At 44.6% G+C, this 18,480-nt stretch overlaps 1 protein-coding gene across 18 annotated transcripts in view; it reads left to right on the top strand.

Moving 5' to 3' along the window:
* The window catches only part of ZMYND8 (zinc finger MYND-type containing 8), a 79,699-nt gene that overhangs the window by 49,854 nt on the left and 11,365 nt on the right, over window positions 1-18,480 (top strand). For all 18 annotated transcript variants that reach the window (XM_077253269.1, XM_077253279.1, XM_077253267.1 and 15 more), the window contains 3 exons: window positions 15,032-15,109; window positions 17,009-17,124; window positions 17,774-18,255. In XM_077253269.1, coding sequence (XP_077109384.1) covers window positions 15,032-15,109; window positions 17,009-17,124; window positions 17,774-18,255 — 676 coding nt within the window. The remainder of the gene's footprint in view (window positions 1-15,031; window positions 15,110-17,008; window positions 17,125-17,773; window positions 18,256-18,480) is intronic.

Raw genomic sequence — 18,480 nt, 5'->3', positions numbered from 1 at the left:
TTGTTTTTTTTACATTTTACGCTGGTAACCAGGGTAAACATCGGGTTACTAAGCGCGGCCCTGCGCTTAGTAACCCGATGTTTACCCTGGTTACCAGTGTAAAATATCGCTGGTATCGTTGCTTTTGCTGTCAAACACAACGATACACAGCGATCGGACGACCAAATAAAGTTCTGAACTTTATTCAGCGACCAGCGACATCACAGCAGGATCCTGATCGCTGCTGCGTGTCAAACTAAACGATATCGCTAGCCAGGACGCTGCAACGTCACGGATCGCTAGCGATATCGTTTAGTGTGACGGTACCCTTACTCTACTAGGATGGCTTAGAGAGTAACGCTAGCCTACACTTTAGCCTCCCAGCACCCAACTCTCTCAGAATAGGTATAGAATAGAATCCTGCATTGAGCATTGGTTGGGCACGATGACCCAGGAGGTCCCTTCCAACTCTAACATTCTACCATTCTATGAGATCCTTCTGTTTGCTCAGGAGATGAACTGCTGCAGAAGTTTCTGGCAGCTGTCTAAAGACTCCCATACATATATGAATGCACTGATATCGACGTGTTCGTCCTAGGATCCAATGTAGATGGAGTCGCCAGCCTACAGATGGTCAGGCGAGATGTCGATCGTGCATATCCAATTTGCCAATCTCATTGATGTCCCTGAAATACACCCCTGGCTGAGGGGCAGTTGGTGGCTTTCTCATATTAAACACAGGAGCACTCAGTCGAGCAAGCGCTTTTGTGTATCAGAGAGTCTGCCGAAATGTGTGTCGGACAAACGATCGGCAAACAACCATCTAAGGCCCCTTTCACACATCAGTTTTTTGCCATCAGTCACAATCCGTTGGCTCGACGGATCCATCGCAGATTGTGAAAAACTGATGCAACGGATCTGTTTTTTCGCCGGATCCGACTAGCGGATCTGGCTAATTGGATCCTAAAAAATTTGGAGCATGCTCAGTTAACCCCTTAATCCCATATGACGTACTATCCCGTCAAGGTGACTTGGGACTTAATTCCCAGTGACGGGATAGTACATCATATGCGATCGGCCGCGCTCACGGGGGGAGCGCGGCCGGGTGTCAGCTGACTATCGCAGCTGACATCCAGCACTATGTGCCAGGAGCGGTCACGGACCGCTCCTGGCACATTAACCCCCGGCACACTGTGATCAAACATGATCGCAGCGTTCTGGCGGTACAGGGAAGCATCGCGCAGGGAGGGGGCTCCCTGCGTGCTTCCCTGAGACGATCGGTACAAGGCGATGTGCTAACCTTGTACTGAGCGTCTCCTCCCTGCAAGCCCCGGATACGAAATGGCCGCAGGGCTACTTCCGGGTCCTGCAGGGAGGTGGCTTACCAAGTGCCTGCTCAGAGCAGGCGCTGGTAAGCCAGGAGCAGGGCACGTCAGATCGCAGATCTGACACAGTGCTCTGCAAAGTGTCAGATCAGCGATCTGTCACTATACAGTGATATCCCCCCTGGGACAAAGTAAAAAAAAAAATATTTAAACGTGTAAAAAAAAAAAAAAAAATTTAAATAAAAAAAAATTCCTAAATAAAGAAAGAAAAAAAATATATTGTTCCCATAAATACATTTCTTTAGCTAAATAATAAAAACAGTAAAAGTATACATAATTAGTATCGCCGCGTCCGTAACGACCCGACCTATACAACTGTCCCACTAGTTAACCCCTTCAGTGAACACCGTAAAAAAAAAAACAGCCAAAAAACGCTTTATCATACCGCCGAACAAAAAGTGGAATAACACGCGATCAAAAAGACGGATATAAATAACCATGGTACCGCTGAAAACGTCATCTTGTCCCCCAAAAAACGAGCCGCCACACAGCATCATCAGCAAAAAAATAAAAAAGTTATAGTCCTCAGAATAAAGCGATGCAAAAATAATTATTTTTTTCTATAAAATAGTTTTTATCGTATAAAAGCGCCAAAACATAAAAAAATTATGTAAATTAGGTATCGCTGTAATCGTACTGACCCGAAGAATAAAACTGCTTTATCCATTTTACCAAACGTGGACCGGTATAAACGCTGTGAATCCTAAAAATCCACTAAAAAACCCGCTATAAAAGTAAATCAAACCCCCCTTCATCACCGCCTTAGTTAGGGAAAAATAAAAAAATTTATTTCCATTTTCCCATTAGGGCTTAGGGTTAGGGCTAGGGTTGGGGTTAGGGCTAGGGTTAGGCTTAGGGGTAGGGCTAGGGTTGGGCTTAGGGTTAGGGCTAGGGTTGGGGTTAGGGCTAGGGTTAGGCTTAGGGGTAGGGCTAGGGTTGGGGTTAGGGTTAGGGCTAGGGTTAGGTTTAGGATTGGGGTTAAGGGTGGGGCTAGGGTTAGGGTTGGGGCTAGGGTTAGGGCTACAGTTAGGGTTAGGGCTACAGTTAGGGCTGGGGCTAAAGTTAGGGTTAGGGCTGGGGCTGAAGTTAGGGTTGGGGCTAAAGTTAGGGTTGGGGCTAAAGTTAGGGTTGGGGCTAAAGTTAGGGTTAGGGTTTGGATTACATTTACTGTTGGGATTAGGGTTAGGGGTGTGTCAGGGTTAGGGGTGTGGTTAGGGTTGTGGTTGGGATTAGGGTTAGGGGTGTGTTTGGGATAGGGTTTCAGTTAGAATTGGGGGTTTCCACTGTTTAGGCACATCAGGGCTCTCCAAACGCGACATGGCGTCCGATCTCAATTCCAGCCAATTCAGCATTGAAAAAGTAAAACAGTGCTCCTTCCCTTCCGAGCTCTCCCGTGCGCCGAAACAGGGGTGTACCCTAACATATGGGGTATCAGCATACTCAGGACAAATTGGACAACAACTATTGGGGTCCAATTTCTCTTGTTACCCTTGGGAAAATAAAAATTTGGGGGGCTAAAAAAACATTTTTGTGGGGAAAAAAATTAATTTTTATTTTCACGACTCTGCGTTATAAACTGTAGTGAAACACTTGGGGGTTCAAAGTTCTCACAACACATCTAGATAAGTTCCTTGGGGGGGTCTAGTTTCCAATATGGGGTCACTTGTGGGGGATTTCTACTGTTTAGGTGCATCAGGGGCTCTGCAAATGCAACGTGACTCCTGCAGACCAATCCATCTAAGTCTGCATTCCAAATGGCACTCTTTCCCTTCCGAGCTCTGCCATGCACCCAAACGGTGGTTCCCCCCCACATGTGGGGTATCAGCGTACTCAGGACAAATTGAATAACAACTTTTGGGGTCCAATTTCTCCTGTTACCCTTGAGAAAATACAAAACTGGGGGCTAAAAAATAATTTTTGTGGAAAAAAAAAAAAAGTATTTTCACGGCTCTGCGTTATAAACTGTAGTGAAACACTTGGGGGTTCAAAGCTGTCAAAACACATCTAGATAAGTTCCTTAGGGGGTCTACTTTCCAAAATGGTGTCACTTGTGGGGGGTTTCAATGTTTAGGCACATCAGGGGCTCTCTAAACGCAACATGGCGTCCCATCTCAATTCCAGGTCAAATGGCGCTCCTTCCCTTCCGAGCTCTGCCATGTGCCCAAACAGTGGTTTACCCCCACATATGGGGTATCGGCGTACTCAGAACAAATGGCACAACAACTTTTGTGGTCAAATTTCTTCTCTTACCCTTGGGAAAATAAAAAATTGGGGGCGAAAAAATCATATTTGTGAAAAAATATGATTTTTTATTTTTACGGCTCTGCATTATAAACTTCTGTGAAGCACTTGGTGGGTTAAGGTGCTCACCACACATCTAGATAAGTTCCTTAGGGGGTCTACGTTCCAAAATGGTGTCACTTGTGGGGAGTTTCAATGTTTAGGCACATCAGGGGCTCTCCAAACGCAACATGGCATCCCATCTCAATTCCAGTCAATTTTGCATTGAAAAGTGAAACTGCGCTCCTTCCCTTCCGAGCTCTGCCATGCACCCAAACAGTGGTTTACCCCCACATATGGGGTATCAGCGTACTCAGGACAAATTGTACAACAACTTTTGGGGTCCATTTTCTCCAGAGGAAGAAGCTGCGGGCGCCGGAGACCATCTGTCCGGGAGAAGCTGCCAGGGACTGCGCCGGAGCAGGTGAGTATTTCATATTCACCTTTCCTCGTTCCACCGTCGCTCTGTCTTCTGCGTCCTCTGCAGTGACTGTTCAGGTCAGAGGGCGCGATGGCGTATTAGTGTGCGCGCCTCCCTCTGCCTGAACAGTCAGTGCGGAGAGACGGGATGGTGAGGAGCAGCAGGCAGGGACAGGAGGTGAGTATGTCATTTTTTTTTTATTGTGGCAGCAGCAGCATTATATGTGGCACATTGTTATATGGAGCATCTATGGGGCCATAAAGAACTGCATGGAGCATTATATGGGGCACATTGTTATATGGAGCATCTTATGGGGCCATAAAGAACTGTATGGAGCAGCATATGTGGCACATTGTTATATGGAGCATCTTATGGGGCCATAATGAACTGCATGGAGCATTACATGTGGCACATTGTTATATGGAGCATCTTATGGGGCCATAATGAACTGCATGGAGCTATTACATGTGGCACATTTTTATATTGAGCATCTTATGGGGCCATAAAGAACTGTATTGAGCATTATGTGTGGCACATTGTTATATGGAGCATCTTATGGGGCCATAAGGAACTGTATGGAGCATTATATGTGGCACATTTTTATATGGAGCATCTTATGGGGCCATAATGAACTGCATGGAGCATTACATGTGGCACATTTTTATATGGAGCATCTTATGGGGCCATAAAGAACTGCATGGAGCATTATATGGGGCACATTGTTATATGGAGCATCTTATGGGGCCATAATGAACTGTATGGAGCATTATATGTGGCACATTGTTACATGGAGCATCTTATGGGGCCATAATGAACTGTATGGAGCATTATATGTGGCACATTGTTATATGGAGCATCTTATGGGGCCATAATGAATTGTATGGAGCATTATATGTGGCACATTTTTATATGGAGCATCTTATGGGGCCCATCATCAATTTTATGGAGCATTATATGGGGCATATTTTGTATGGAGCATCTTACGGGGCCCATGATGACCTGTATGGAGCATTATATGGGGCTCCTGATTCAATATGGATATTCAAAAACACTTAACGTACTGGTGTCTCAATTAATTTTACTTTAATTGGTATCTTTTTATTTTTGATATTTACCCGGTAGCTGCAGTTTTTTGTTGCAAAATTCGGGGTCTCGCCTTATACTCGGGTCGGCGTATACTCGAGTGTATACGGTATTTGATCTCTTGCTGATTTTGTAAGTTTGCCCACTGACAAAGACATGAACAGTCTATAATTTTAACCCCTTAACGAACAGAGATTTTTGGTTTTGCATTTTCATTTTTATACTCCCCTTCTTCCCAGAGCCATAATGTTTTTTTATTTTTTGGTCAAAATGGCCATGTGAGGGCTTATTTTTTGCGGGATGAATTGTACTTTCGAACGACACCATTGGTGTTACCATGTCGTGTACTAAAAAACGGGGAAAAAAATTCCAAGTGCGGTGAAATTGCAAAAAATGTGCAATCCCACTCTGTTTTTTTTTGTTTTGTTTTGGGTTTTTTGATTTATTCATTATATGCTAAAACTGACCTGCCATTACGATTCTCCAGGTCATTCCGAGTTCATAGACACCAAACATGTATAAGTTCTTTTTTAACGAAATGGTGAAAAAAAATCAAGTTTGTTAAAAACATATTTAAAAAAAAAAAAAAAAAAATGCGCCATTTTCTGATACCTGTAGTGTTTCCATTATTCGTGATCTGGAGTTGGGTGAGGGCCTATATATAGATAGATAGATAGAGAGAGATAGAGAGAGAGATAGAGAGATATAGATAGAGATATAGATATATATAGATAGATAGATAGATATATCTCCTGTATATAATATACTGGATGGTAGCCCGATTCTAACGCATCGGGTATTCTAGAATATGTATGTAGTTTATGAAGATTTTAGAATAATACATTGAATACACAGGATTCGGCTGGCCGCGACCAATTAGCGAAGCCGGACTGCGCCTGTCGCTGATTGTTCGCTGCCGGCCACGTAGTATATATCAGCCCACGTAGTAAATAGCACAGCCACGTAGTAAATAGCACAGCCCACGTAGTAAATGGCACAGCCCACGCAGTACAGGTCCTTCTCAAAAAATTAGCATATAGTGTTAAATTTCATTATTTACCATAATGTAATGATTACAATTAAACTTTCATATATTATAGATTCATTATCCACCAACTGAAATTTGTCAGGTCTTTTATTGTTTTAATACTGATGATTTTGGCCTACAACTCCTGATAACCCAAAAAACCTGTCTCAATAAATTAGCATATCAAGAAAAGGTTCTCTAAATGACCTATTACCCTAATCTTCTGAATCAACTAATTAACTCTAAACACATGCAAAAGATACCTGAGGCTTTTAAAAACTCCCTGCCTGGTTCATTACTCAAAACCCCCATCATGGGTAAGACTAGCGACCTGACAGATGTCAAGAAGGCCATCATTGACACCCTCAAGCAAGAGGGAAATTTCTCAACAAATAGGCTGTTCCCAGAGTGCTGTATCAAGGCACCTCAATGGTAAGTCTGTTGGAAGGAAACAATGTGGCAGAAAACGCTGTACAACGAGAAGAGGTGACCGGACCCTGAGGAAGATTGTGGAGAAGGACCGATTCCAGACCTTGGGGAACCTGAGGAAGCAGTGGACTGAGTCTGGTGTGGAAAGGCGTGTGCAGGAAATGGGCTACAGGTGCCGCATTCCCCAGGTAAAGCCACTTTTGAACCATAAACAGCGGCAGAAGCGCTGGGCTTCAGAGAAGCAGCACTGGACTGTTGCTAAGTGGTCCCAAGTACTTTTTTCTGATGAAAGCAAATTTTGCATGTCATTCGGAAATCAAGGTGCCAGAGTCTGGAGGAAGACTGGGGAGAAGGAAATGCCAAAATGCCTGAAGTCCAGTGTCAAGTACCCACAGTCAGTGATGGTGTGGGGTGCCATGTCAGCTGCTGGTGTTGGTCCACTGTGTTTCATCAAGGGCAGGGTCAATGCAGCTAGCTATCAGGAGATTTTGGAGCACTTCATGCTTCCATCGGCTGAAATGCTTTATGGAGATGAAGATTTCATTTTTCAGCACGACCTGGCACCTGCTCACAGTGCCAAAACCACTGGTAAATGGTTTACTGACCATGGTATTACTGTGCTCAATTGGCCTGCCAACTCTCCTGACCTGAACCCCATAGAGAATCTGTGGGATATTGTGAAGAGAAAGTTGAGAGACGCAAGACCCAACACTCTGGATGAGCTTAAGGCCGCTATTGAAGCATCCTGGGCCTCCATAACATCTCAGCAGTGTCACAGGCTGATTGCCTCCATGCCACGCCGCATTGAAGCAGTCATTTCTGCCAAAGGATTCCCGACAAAGTATTGAGTGCATAACTGAACATTATTATTTGATGGTTTTTTTGTTTGTTATTAAAAAACACTTTTATTTGATTGGACGGGTGAAATATGCTAATTTATTGAGACAGGTTTTTTGGGTTATCAGGAGTTGTAGGCCACAATCATCAGTATTAAAACAATAAAAGACCTGACAAATTTCAGTTGGTGGATAATGAATCTATAATATATGAAAGTTTAATTGTAATCATTACATTATGGTAAATAATGAAATTTAACACTATATGCTAATTTTTTGAGAAGGACCTGTATATTGCCCAGCCCGCGCAGTATATTGCCCAGCCCACGCAGTATATTGCCCAGCCCGCGTAGTATATTGCACGGCCCGCGTAGTATATTGCACAGCCCACGTAGTATATAGCAATGTGGGCATCATATCCCTGTTAAAAAAAGAATTAAAATAAAAAATAGTTATATACTCCCCTTCCGTTGGCCCCTGGATCCAGGCGAAGCGGTTACCGACACTCCTCGCACGCTCCGGTCTCAAGAGTGCATTGTGGTCTCGCGAGATGATGACGTAATGGTCTCGCGAGACCGCTACGTCATCATCTCGCGAGATCGCAATGCATGGAGCGGTCACCGGAGCGTCGCGAGGAGCAGGAAAGGCGGCGGAAGGTGAGTATATAATAATTTTTTTTTTTTTTTTTAATCATTTTTAACATTAGATCTTTTTACTATTGATGCTGCATAGGCAGCATCAATAGTAAAAAGTTGGTCACACAGGGTTAATAGCAGCGTTAATGGAGTGTGTTACACCGCGGCATAACGCGGTCCGTTAGCGCTGCCATTAACCCTGTGTAAGCGCTGACTGGAGGGGATTATGGAGCGGGCACTGACTGCGGGGAGGAAGGAGTGGCCATTTTGCCGCCGGACTGTGCCCGTCGCTGATTGGTCGTGGCTGTTTTGCCGCAACCAATCAGCGACTTGGATTTCCATGACAGAGGCTGCGACCAATGAATATCCGTCACAGACAGACAGACCGAAGTGACCCTTAGACAATTTTATATTATATATTTTTGTGTTATATTTTTTAAAACATTTTTTTTTTTTTTTTTTTTTACCTTTGGCATGCTTCAATAGGCTCCATGGGAGACTAGAAGCTGCCCCAACCCGACCGGCTCTGCTACATACAGGTGATGATCAGATCGCCTCTATGTAGTAGAATTACTCACTTGCTATGAGCGCCAACCACTGGGCGGCACTCACAGCAAGCTGGCAGTGGGTCACCGGTGGGCAGATTTCCAGCCTGATGACCAGAAACGCGAGTTAAATGCTGCTGTTGGCATTTGATCCACCCGCGGCTATTCTGGGCACATGTCAGCTGTTCAAAACAGCTGACATGTGCAGGGAGAGAGTATCAAAAATAAAATCCAGAAAATCACATTGTATAAATTATATACTCGAGTATAAGCTTACCCGAGTATAAGCCGACCCCCCTAATTTTGCCACAAAAAACTGGGAAAACTTAATGACTCGAGTATAAGCCTAGGGTGGGAAATGCAGCAGCTACCGGTAAATGTCAAAAGTAAAATAGATACCAATAAAACTAAAATTAATTGAGACATCAGTAGGTTACGTGTTTTTGAATATCCATATTGAATCAGGAGCCCCATATAATGCTTCATAAAGTTTATGATCGCCTCATAAGATGCTCCATATTAAAATATGTCCCATATAATCCTGCATAAAGGTTAATAATGGCCCCATAAGATGCTTCATAGACACATTTGCCCAATATAATGCTGCACAAACGTTGATTATGGCCCCATACAGACACTTGCCCCGTATAGTGCTGCACAAACGTTAAGGCCCCATAAAATGCCCCATACAGACACTTGCCCCATATAGTGCTGCACAAACGTTATGGCCCCATATAGTGCTGCACAAACGTTATGGCCCCATAGATGCTCCATACAGACAATTGCCCCATTTGCTGTTGCTGCGATAAAAAAATAAAAAAACACATACTCACTTCTCCTTCGCTCAGGCCCCCGGCACTTTCAATATTCACCTGCTCCTCGTTCCGGCGCCGCTCCATCTTCAGCGTCTCCTGCACTGACGTTCAGGCAGAGGGCGTGCACTAACCACGTCACCGCGCCCTCTGACCTGAGCATCACTGCTGAAGATGGAGCGGCGCCGGAACGAGGAGCAGGTGAATATCGCGCAGCGCTCCCCCTCCCGTTATACTCACCTGCTCCTGGCGCGGTGCAGTCCCTGCTTCCCCGCAGCTTCTTCCTGTACTGAGCTGTCACCGTTATCACTCATTACAGTAATGAATATGTGGCTCCACCTCTATGGGAGGTGGAGCCGCATATTCATTACTGTAATGAGCGGTACCATGTGACCGCTCACTACAGGAAGAAGCTGCCGGCACCGGGGAAGCCAGGGACGTGCAGGGACCGCACCAGGAGCAGGTGAGTATAATTAGACAGCCCCCGCTCCCCCTCCCTTGCCGACTCCTGGGTATGACCCGAGTATAAGCCGAGAGAGGGACTTTCAGCCCAAAAATATGGGCTGAAAATCTCAGCTTATACTCGAGTATATACGGTAAATTTATTTGCATTTTGCAGTGAGCAATACTATTCTATAATGCTATAGATATGCCCCTGATCCAACCTGAAAGATAAGAAAAATAATTTTACTATACTCACCGGGGGGGTCTTATGATCTCCCCAACATCGCGCTCCTGCGCAGGCGTACTTATCTGCCCTGTTGCACACTACAGTACTTTGCTCTGCCCTCAGCAGGGCAGATAAGTACGCCTGTGCAGGAGCGCGATGTTGGGGAGCCATGATGCAAGCAAGATGGCCGCAATCATAAGCAGATCGGAGGCGCCGGCCTAGGACCTGCGACATAGTGATGAGCGAATATACTCGTTACTCGAGATTCCCCGAGCACGCTCGAGTGTCCTCCGAGTATTTTTTAGTGCTCGCAGATTTAGTTTTCATCACCTCAGCTGAATGATTTACAGGCTAAGCCAGGCTAAGTACATGTGGGGGTTGCCTGGTTGTTAGGGAATCCCCACATGTAATCAAGCAGGCTAGTAGCTGTAAATCATCCAGCTGCGGCGAAGAAAACTAAATCTCCGAGCACTAAAAAATACTCGGAGGACACCGGGAAATCTCGAGTAACGAGTATATTTGCTCATTACTAGCGATACCCATTGGACCGGACCGCCCCCGCGCCCCCCCCCCCCCAGGTGAGTATAATAAAAGTTATTTTTCTCATCTTTCAGGTCGGATCGGGGACTTATCTACAGCATTATAGTAGCTGTAGATAAGCCCTGAAAGGCAGTGGCCACATCTTATATCGGCCAAACCTGGTGACTGGTTCACTTTAATATTTGGTTGCAAAACCCTTGTTGGCAAGCATAGCAGTCAGACGTTATTTTGTAGTTGATGATGAGGTTTGTGATGTCAGGAGGAATTTTGGTCCACTGTTCTTTTCAGATCATTTTTAAATAATTAAGATTTTGAGGCTCCCTCCATAAGTTTTCTATAGGATTAAGATCTAGAGACTGTCTAGGCCACTCCATGACCTTAATGTGCTTCTTTTTGAGCCAGTCCTTTGTTGCCTTGGTTGTATGTTTTGGGTCATTGTCTTGCTGGAAGACCCAGCCATGACCCATTTAGTGTCACTCAGGATTTTACGGTACATGGCTCCATCCATTCTCCCATTTATGCGGTGACGTAGACCTGTGCCCTTAGCAGAGAAACACCCCCAAAACATAATGTTTCCACCTCCATGCTTGACAGTGGGGATGGTGTTCTTTAGGTGATAGGCAGCATTTCTCTTCCTCTAAACATGGTGACTTGAGTTAATGCCAAAGAGCTCAATTTTTGTCTCATCTGACCACAGCACCTTCTCCCAATCACTGACAGAATCATCCAGGTATTCATTGGCAAACTTCAGATGGGCCTGCACATGTGCCTTCTTGAGTAAGGGGACCTTGCGGGCACTGCAGGCTTTTAAACCTTTATGGCATAATGTGTTACCAATGGATTTCTGGGTGACTGTGCTCCCAGCTGCCTTGACATTTATTAACAAGTTCCCACCGTGTAGTAATTTTAGGCTGATCTCTCACCTTTCTCCTGATCAAGGATACCCCACGAGGTGAGATTTTGCATGATGCCCCAGATCGATGTCGATTGACAGTCATTTTGTATTTCTTCAATTTTCTTACTATTGCACCAACAGTTGTCTCCTTCTCACCCAGCGTCTTAATTATGCCTTTGTAGCCCATTCCAGTTTTTTGCAGGTCTATGATCTTGTCCCTGACATCCTTATAAAGCTCTTTGGTCTTGCCCATGTTGTAGAGGTTATAGTCTGACTGATTGAGTCTGTGCATAGGAGTCTTTTATAAAGGTGACTATGTAAGACAGCTGTCTTTAGTGCAGGTAACGAGTTGTTTAGCAGCGTCTAACTGGTCTGTAGGAGCCAGAACTCTTAGGGTATGTGTCCACGTTCAGGATTGCATCAGGATTTGGTCAGGATTTTACGCAGGTAAAATCCTGACCAAATCTGCACCTGAGGTCACTGGCAGGTCACCTGCTTTGTTCTTGCGTTGTTTCAGCAATGTAAGGACATGCTGCGTTCTTAAAAGACGCGCCGCATGTCCGTTTCCGTGGGTCTGCCGCTTGCGTCTTTTAATGCATAGTGTAGACTGGATTTCATGAAATCCCCTCCACTATGCTGAAACATCTGGACGCTGCGTGTTTGACGCTGCGGCTCTACGCAGCGTCAAACACGCAGCGTTTCCTGAACGTGGAAACATACCCTTAGGCTATGTGCACATGTAGGAAAAGAGGTGCAGAAATTTCTGCACAAAATTTGCATCTCCTGGCAGAATCCGCAGCTGCGGATTTGCTGCGGTTTTTATGCGGATTTTATGCGGAATTGATGCGGATTTTATGCGGTTTTTGCCACTGCGGATTTTTATCATGGAGGGGTGCAGAAATGCTGCAGATCCGCACAAAAGAAGTGACATGCACTTCTTTGAAATCCGCAGCAATTCCGCACTGATTTATCCGCAACATCTGCACAGCTTTTTTTTTATCCCATTGAATAACATTGTACTGTACATCACAGTGCGGATCTGCAGCATTTCTGCGCGGAAAAATCTGCTGCGGATCCGCAGCAAATCCGCATCGTGTGCACATAGCTTGAATGGTTAGTAGGGGATCAAATACTTATTTCTCACTGCAAAATGCAAATTTATATAATGTGATTTTCTGGATTTTATTTTTGATATTCTATCTCTAAACCCTGAAGATTATAGACTCCATGTCAGTGGGCAAACTGACAAAATCAGCAAGGGATCAAATACTTATTTAGGGCAGCACGGTGGCGCAGTGGTTAGCACTGCAGTCTTGCAGCGCTGGAGTCCTGGGTTCAAACCCCACCAAGGACAACATCTGCAAAGAGTTTGTATGTTCTCTCCGTGTTTGCGTGGGTTTCCTCCAGGTACTCCGGTTTCCTCCCACATTCCAAAGACATACTGATAGGGAATTTAGATTGTGAGCCCCAATGGGGACAGCGATGATAATGTATGCAAAAACTGTAAAGCGCTGCGGAATATGTTAGCCCTATATAAAAATAAAGATTATTATTATTATTATTATTTCCCTCACTGTATGTGAGGAGGGTTTGGGAGGGATCACCTTCAGCCAACCACATTGTAAGCCCTCCATTCAATCCAACAAGCTCAATATTTCCCTGTCACTCCCTTAACATTTGGGATCATTAACATCAGGACAGTCCGATACATATTAGATGGTCGGCCGCCATTCATCCAATGCATCTTTATAATATAAGTAAATCAGAAAAGTACGCTGTAGATTTTTAAATTGTTCTGGAGAAGCATAACCACCATACATAACCACTGTACGTGCATAAATACTAAATACTCTAAGGCCATGTGCACACGTGGCCTTAGAGTATTTTTCACGTTCAGTATTTTTCGCGTTTTTTCGCGGTTTTCGCGGTTTTTTCTCATTTTTTCTCTATAAAAACGCGAAAAAAACGCTAACATATGCCTCCTATTTACAGTGTATTCCGCATTTTTTGTGCAAATGTTGCATTTTTTTCCGCTAAAAAATCGCATCGCGGAAAAAAAAGCAACATGTTCATTAAAAATGAGGAATTGCAGGGATTCCGCACACCTAGGAATGCATTGATCTGCTTACTTCCCGCACGGGGCTGTGCACACCATGCGGGAAGTAAGCAGATTATGTGCGGTTGGTACCCAGGGTGGAGGAGAGGAGACTCTCCTCCACGGACTGGGCACCATATAATTGGTCAAAAAAAGAGAATTAAAATAAAAAATAGTGATATACTCACCCTCTGATGGCCCCCGGAGTGTTCCCGCCTCTCCGGTGCATGCTGCCGCTTCGGTTCCTATAGCTGGTGTGCGGTGAAGGACCTGCGATGACGTCGCGGTCTTGTGATTGGTCGCGAGACCGGTCATGTGACCGCCCACGTGACCACGACGTCATGGAAGGTCCTGCACACACGCACCATCTATAGGAATGGACGCCGCTGAGGAGATCCGCTGTCTGCAGTATAACCATTTTTTTAATTTTTTTAAATTGTTTTTAAACATTCTATCTTTTACTATTGATGCTGCATAGGCTGCATCTATAGTAAAAAGTTGGTCACACTTGTCAAACACTATGTTTGACAAGTGTGACCAACCTGTCAGTTTTCCAAGCGATGCTACAGATCGCTTGGAAAACTTTAGCATTCTGCAAGCTAATTTCGCTTGCAAAATGCTAAAAAAAACACAAAAAAAAAAACGCAAAGAAAAAATGCGGATTTCTTGCAGAAAATTTCCGGTTTTCTTCAGGAAATTTCTGCAAGAAATCCTGACGTGTGCACATACCCTAAAAGCTCTATTTTCTGCTATTATTTTTATAGTAAATGTGGGATCGGAGTGGAGATAAATGACACACAGCTCTGTGGGTGTGATAGTGATCAGGGTTCAGCATTTCTTAATGGCTTCCTGTTTGTTCTCCTGCCTGCAGCCTAGCAGGAAAGGGGCTCTGCGGGTGTAACCTGCTCCCTCTGCTGTTCAGAGATGGTAACTGCACAAGATGTTACAGACTGTTAATTGATGTACTTTATTCAGTTCTTACTTGTAAGCGAAGCCGTACAAGTGAGTCACCGGCTGTAACAGAAGAGACGGAGTGTAGAATGTAATCACTTATCAATTTGAAGAAAATCCAGGTGCGGCAGTGCAGGGCGGACACAGACAGAAGAGGGCCCCTGTACAAGAACAATATTCGGGCCCTATGCAATCTAATAGCTCATCGTAATGCACAATTACACTTGCTTTGCAGGTGGTAGTGTGTTCCTGTTTGCCTGCACCAATGGTATGTAGTGTACAAGAGACATCCACGTGAAATTTCTGAAGAGACCTTGCAGTGTCATAACCATGGCTATATTGGGGTCAGATCGACTGTGGGACAGCACTCGGTGCCTTATGTGTTTTTCAGTGTGCTCAGCGTATATGAATCAATGCTTAATGCATGTATTTGTTTTCTGTCTTTCAGATGAATGAAATTGAAGTCTGCCCTGAATGTTATTTAGCTGCTTGCCAAAAAAGAGATAATTGGTTTTGTGAACCATGTGTGAGTATATAGTCCCTGGGTGGAGGGCATACTACGTTCACTACTCTCTACGCACATATCTTTGCACCTCTGTAGAACTGTCCATCATTTCTCCCGTAGGTGCTGTTTTATATTAAATTCCACTTCTGAAATGCCAGCTACTCCGTGAGCAGACCTTAGGGTATGTGTCCACGTTCAAGATTGCTTCAGGATTTGGTCAGGATTTTATGCAGGTAAAATCCTGACCAAATCTGCACCTGAGGTCACTGGCAGGTCACCTGCGTTGTCCTTGCGTTGCTTCTGCGCCGCATGTGAGTTTTCTTGGGTATGCCGCGTGCGTCTTTTACTGCATAGTGGAGACGGGATTTCATGAAATCCCCTCCACTATGCTGTAATATCTGGACGCTGCGTTTTTGACGCTGCGGCTCAATGCAGCGTCTAAAACGCAGCGTTTCCTGAACGTGGAAACATACCCTTAAAGTGTGGTAGAAGCCCAAATCTGTCTGACTATATGAAAGTCATTGCTTTCTTTTGTATTTGTTTCCATTCATTAGGAGGAATCATTCAGCAGTATTTTACCCCCACCCCTACAGCGATTTGTGTGCATGTAACTCTTTCAAAGACTAACTCAGCTTTACCTTTACATGGTCAAGTCTGTTCCTCTGTTATTGGGAATTTCGCATTCACATTGATATGCAAATGAGGCTGAAGATCTATGTTAGGTCTGAAACCTCTGTCACTCCAGCTCTATTCCCTGCCCAGCGCTGCCTCATCCTGCATTACTGATGGCTCCTTTGCGTTATGTCACAGAGCATCGACACTGTCAGTCAAGCTGGAGTGATGGGTGCTTCATATGTGCAATTAACTCTTCTGCTTCATTTGCATGTTTGAAGCCTCCATCACTCCTACTATAGTCCCTGCCCAGTGCCACCTCCCCAGTGCTTGAGTGACAGTCTCTATACTTTGTGACTTAAGGTAAAGGAGGCATCAGTCAAGCAGGAGAAGGTTGCACTGGGCAGGAAATAGAGCTGGAGGGACAGAGGCTTCAGATCTACCATAGCTCTTCACACACTGATTTCTCAATAATGGAGGAACGGACTGACCATGTAATGGTATGGCTGAAATTTACTTAGCAACATGTAATAAAACACTTGCACATTTGATTCCAGTAACTAGACCAAATTTAGTCTCCTACTTCATGTTGGGCATATACACATTAGTGGCATCAGACTGACTCTGGGCCTATCTTTTGTATACAAACCTGCTGAGCTAATCTGGGGCTCATAGGGAGAAAAACCACAAAGGCAAAAAATAGAACTATCCAATGAATATGTTGTCCTTACCTGAATCCAGTTTCCCAGCGCTACAAAGCAACAATGCAAACTACTGAGCCATCGTGCTGCCTTGTTTACAAAAAAGGACCCCAAAGAGCCACCATCCAGACCTTTTTTTGTAATGTTACATGTGCTGTAGACTCTGACATTGGTTGTAAAAATACAAGAAATCATTCAATAGTGCTTCAACACATTTCCATACTCCATAGCAACGTTGTGTGCGGCCTCATTGGGGAGAGGGGGTGGGTCACTGCCAGACACCTGTGGCATTAGCCTTTTTTCTTGTAGAAACAAATGGACAGACATGTTGATATGAAAGAGTCAGGACAACCCCAAACACATTGAATTGTTTAATTCTTCCACAGAATTTGGCCACCGTTCCTGTAATGAGCACGAGGGCTTTTTCGTCTACCTATCAAAGTCATAGCTAGTATCACAGATCCCATTCTAGGATATTGCACCTGGGCCAGGTTATATTGTCTGTGTATTATTAAAAACTTGCTGAACTTTATATACTTGTTTTAGGACCAGGCAAACAGGACTGTAACATTTGTTATTGTTGATTGATTATTTCTGTTTCCTTCAGAGCAATCCGCACCCTCTGGTCTGGGCTAAATTAAAAGGATTTCCTTTTTGGCCTGCAAAAGCCCTAAGAGACAAAGATGGTCAGGTAGACGCCCGCTTCTTTGGACAGCACGACAGGTAGGACCTGAACATCTGATAGTTCCACAATCTGCCAAGTAATCTCCGCTGCTGCCAGGAAACACATCCTAACACATTGTGTGCTGGAGCAGATAAGCTGTTATTTGGATTGAATATTTGCTCGCCTCTGCCTGATTGCACTACTGAGAGCTCGCAGATGAGATGCATTGATGAAAAAATTATTTTTGCAGCAGGCACTTACATGTTTCTAAAGGGTTACAGCCTTTTTATAGTGTTTTTTCATCTTCTAGAGAGATAGTATATGCCATCTCTTGTTGAATAATGGGGTCTGACCTTTGGGATTCTGAAAAAAGCCCAAGAAAAAAGGTAGTGCAGCTGTAGTACCGGATTTAGTCTCCAGCTACCCCTGGATGTGTGAGGAAATAGCAGCTTTCCCTGTTCACTTGAATGGGGAACAGTTTGCAATTCCCTACTCAGATGGAAAAGCCGTGAGTGGGACAGAGAGCTAAAACTGCGCTGTGGCTCCTTCGTGGGCTTCCCAGGGGTCAGTCAGCAAAAGTGTTAATTAGGCTGTGCGCATGGCGTCTTTTAGACGCTTCACATCCGCAGGTCACTACTCCTTTCGATAGAGCTGCTGCAGCGGCGGGCAGTCACAATGACTTATCGGTGTTCTGTCAATTTCCTCCAGGGCCTGGGTTCCAATGAACAATTGCTACCTCATGTCAAAAGAAATCCCATTTTCTGTAAAAAAGACAAAGAGCATCTTTAACAGCGCCATGCAGGAGATGGAGGTATACGTGGAAAACATTCGTAAGAGGTTTGGCGTCTTTAACTACGCTCCTTTCCGGACACCTTACACGCCCAACAACCAATACCAAATGCTGCTCGACACCACCAATCCAAACGCTGGCACTGCCAAGACAGACAAACAGGAGAAGATCAAACTGAATTTTGACATGACGGCATCACCGAAGATTCTCATGAGCAAACCCATATTGCACAGCGGTGGAGGGCGACGGATTTCATTAACCGACATGCCACGTTCTCCAATGAGCACAAACTCCTCTGTGCACACCGGCTCTGATGTGGAACCCGATGCTGAGAAGAAAGCCGTGTCCAGTCACTACAGTGCAAGTGAAGAGTCCATGGACTTCATAGATAAGAGTACAGGTGAGCGAGGAGCTTACATCTGCTCGTGCCCCATGACTACGTCATAACACATAACAATTGGTTTCAATTGTAGATAGTATGGTGTGTTCACTGTTTTCAGCCGATTCAAGAAGGGCTTATAGGGCAGGCGAAATGTTTTCTCATATTAAAGAACACTAGATGATGAATGCCGTTTCATGCTCTCTTTTATCGGCCACAAAGATGTCTTTCGTAAAACACTATAAT

The sequence above is a fragment of the Ranitomeya variabilis genome, chromosome 4 (assembly GCF_051348905.1).
Source record: "Ranitomeya variabilis isolate aRanVar5 chromosome 4, aRanVar5.hap1, whole genome shotgun sequence".
NCBI classification, from domain to species: domain Eukaryota; kingdom Metazoa; phylum Chordata; class Amphibia; order Anura; family Dendrobatidae; genus Ranitomeya; species Ranitomeya variabilis.
The sequence above is the reverse complement of the archived record's forward strand: the minus strand, read 5'-3'. Positions and strand labels throughout refer to the sequence as shown.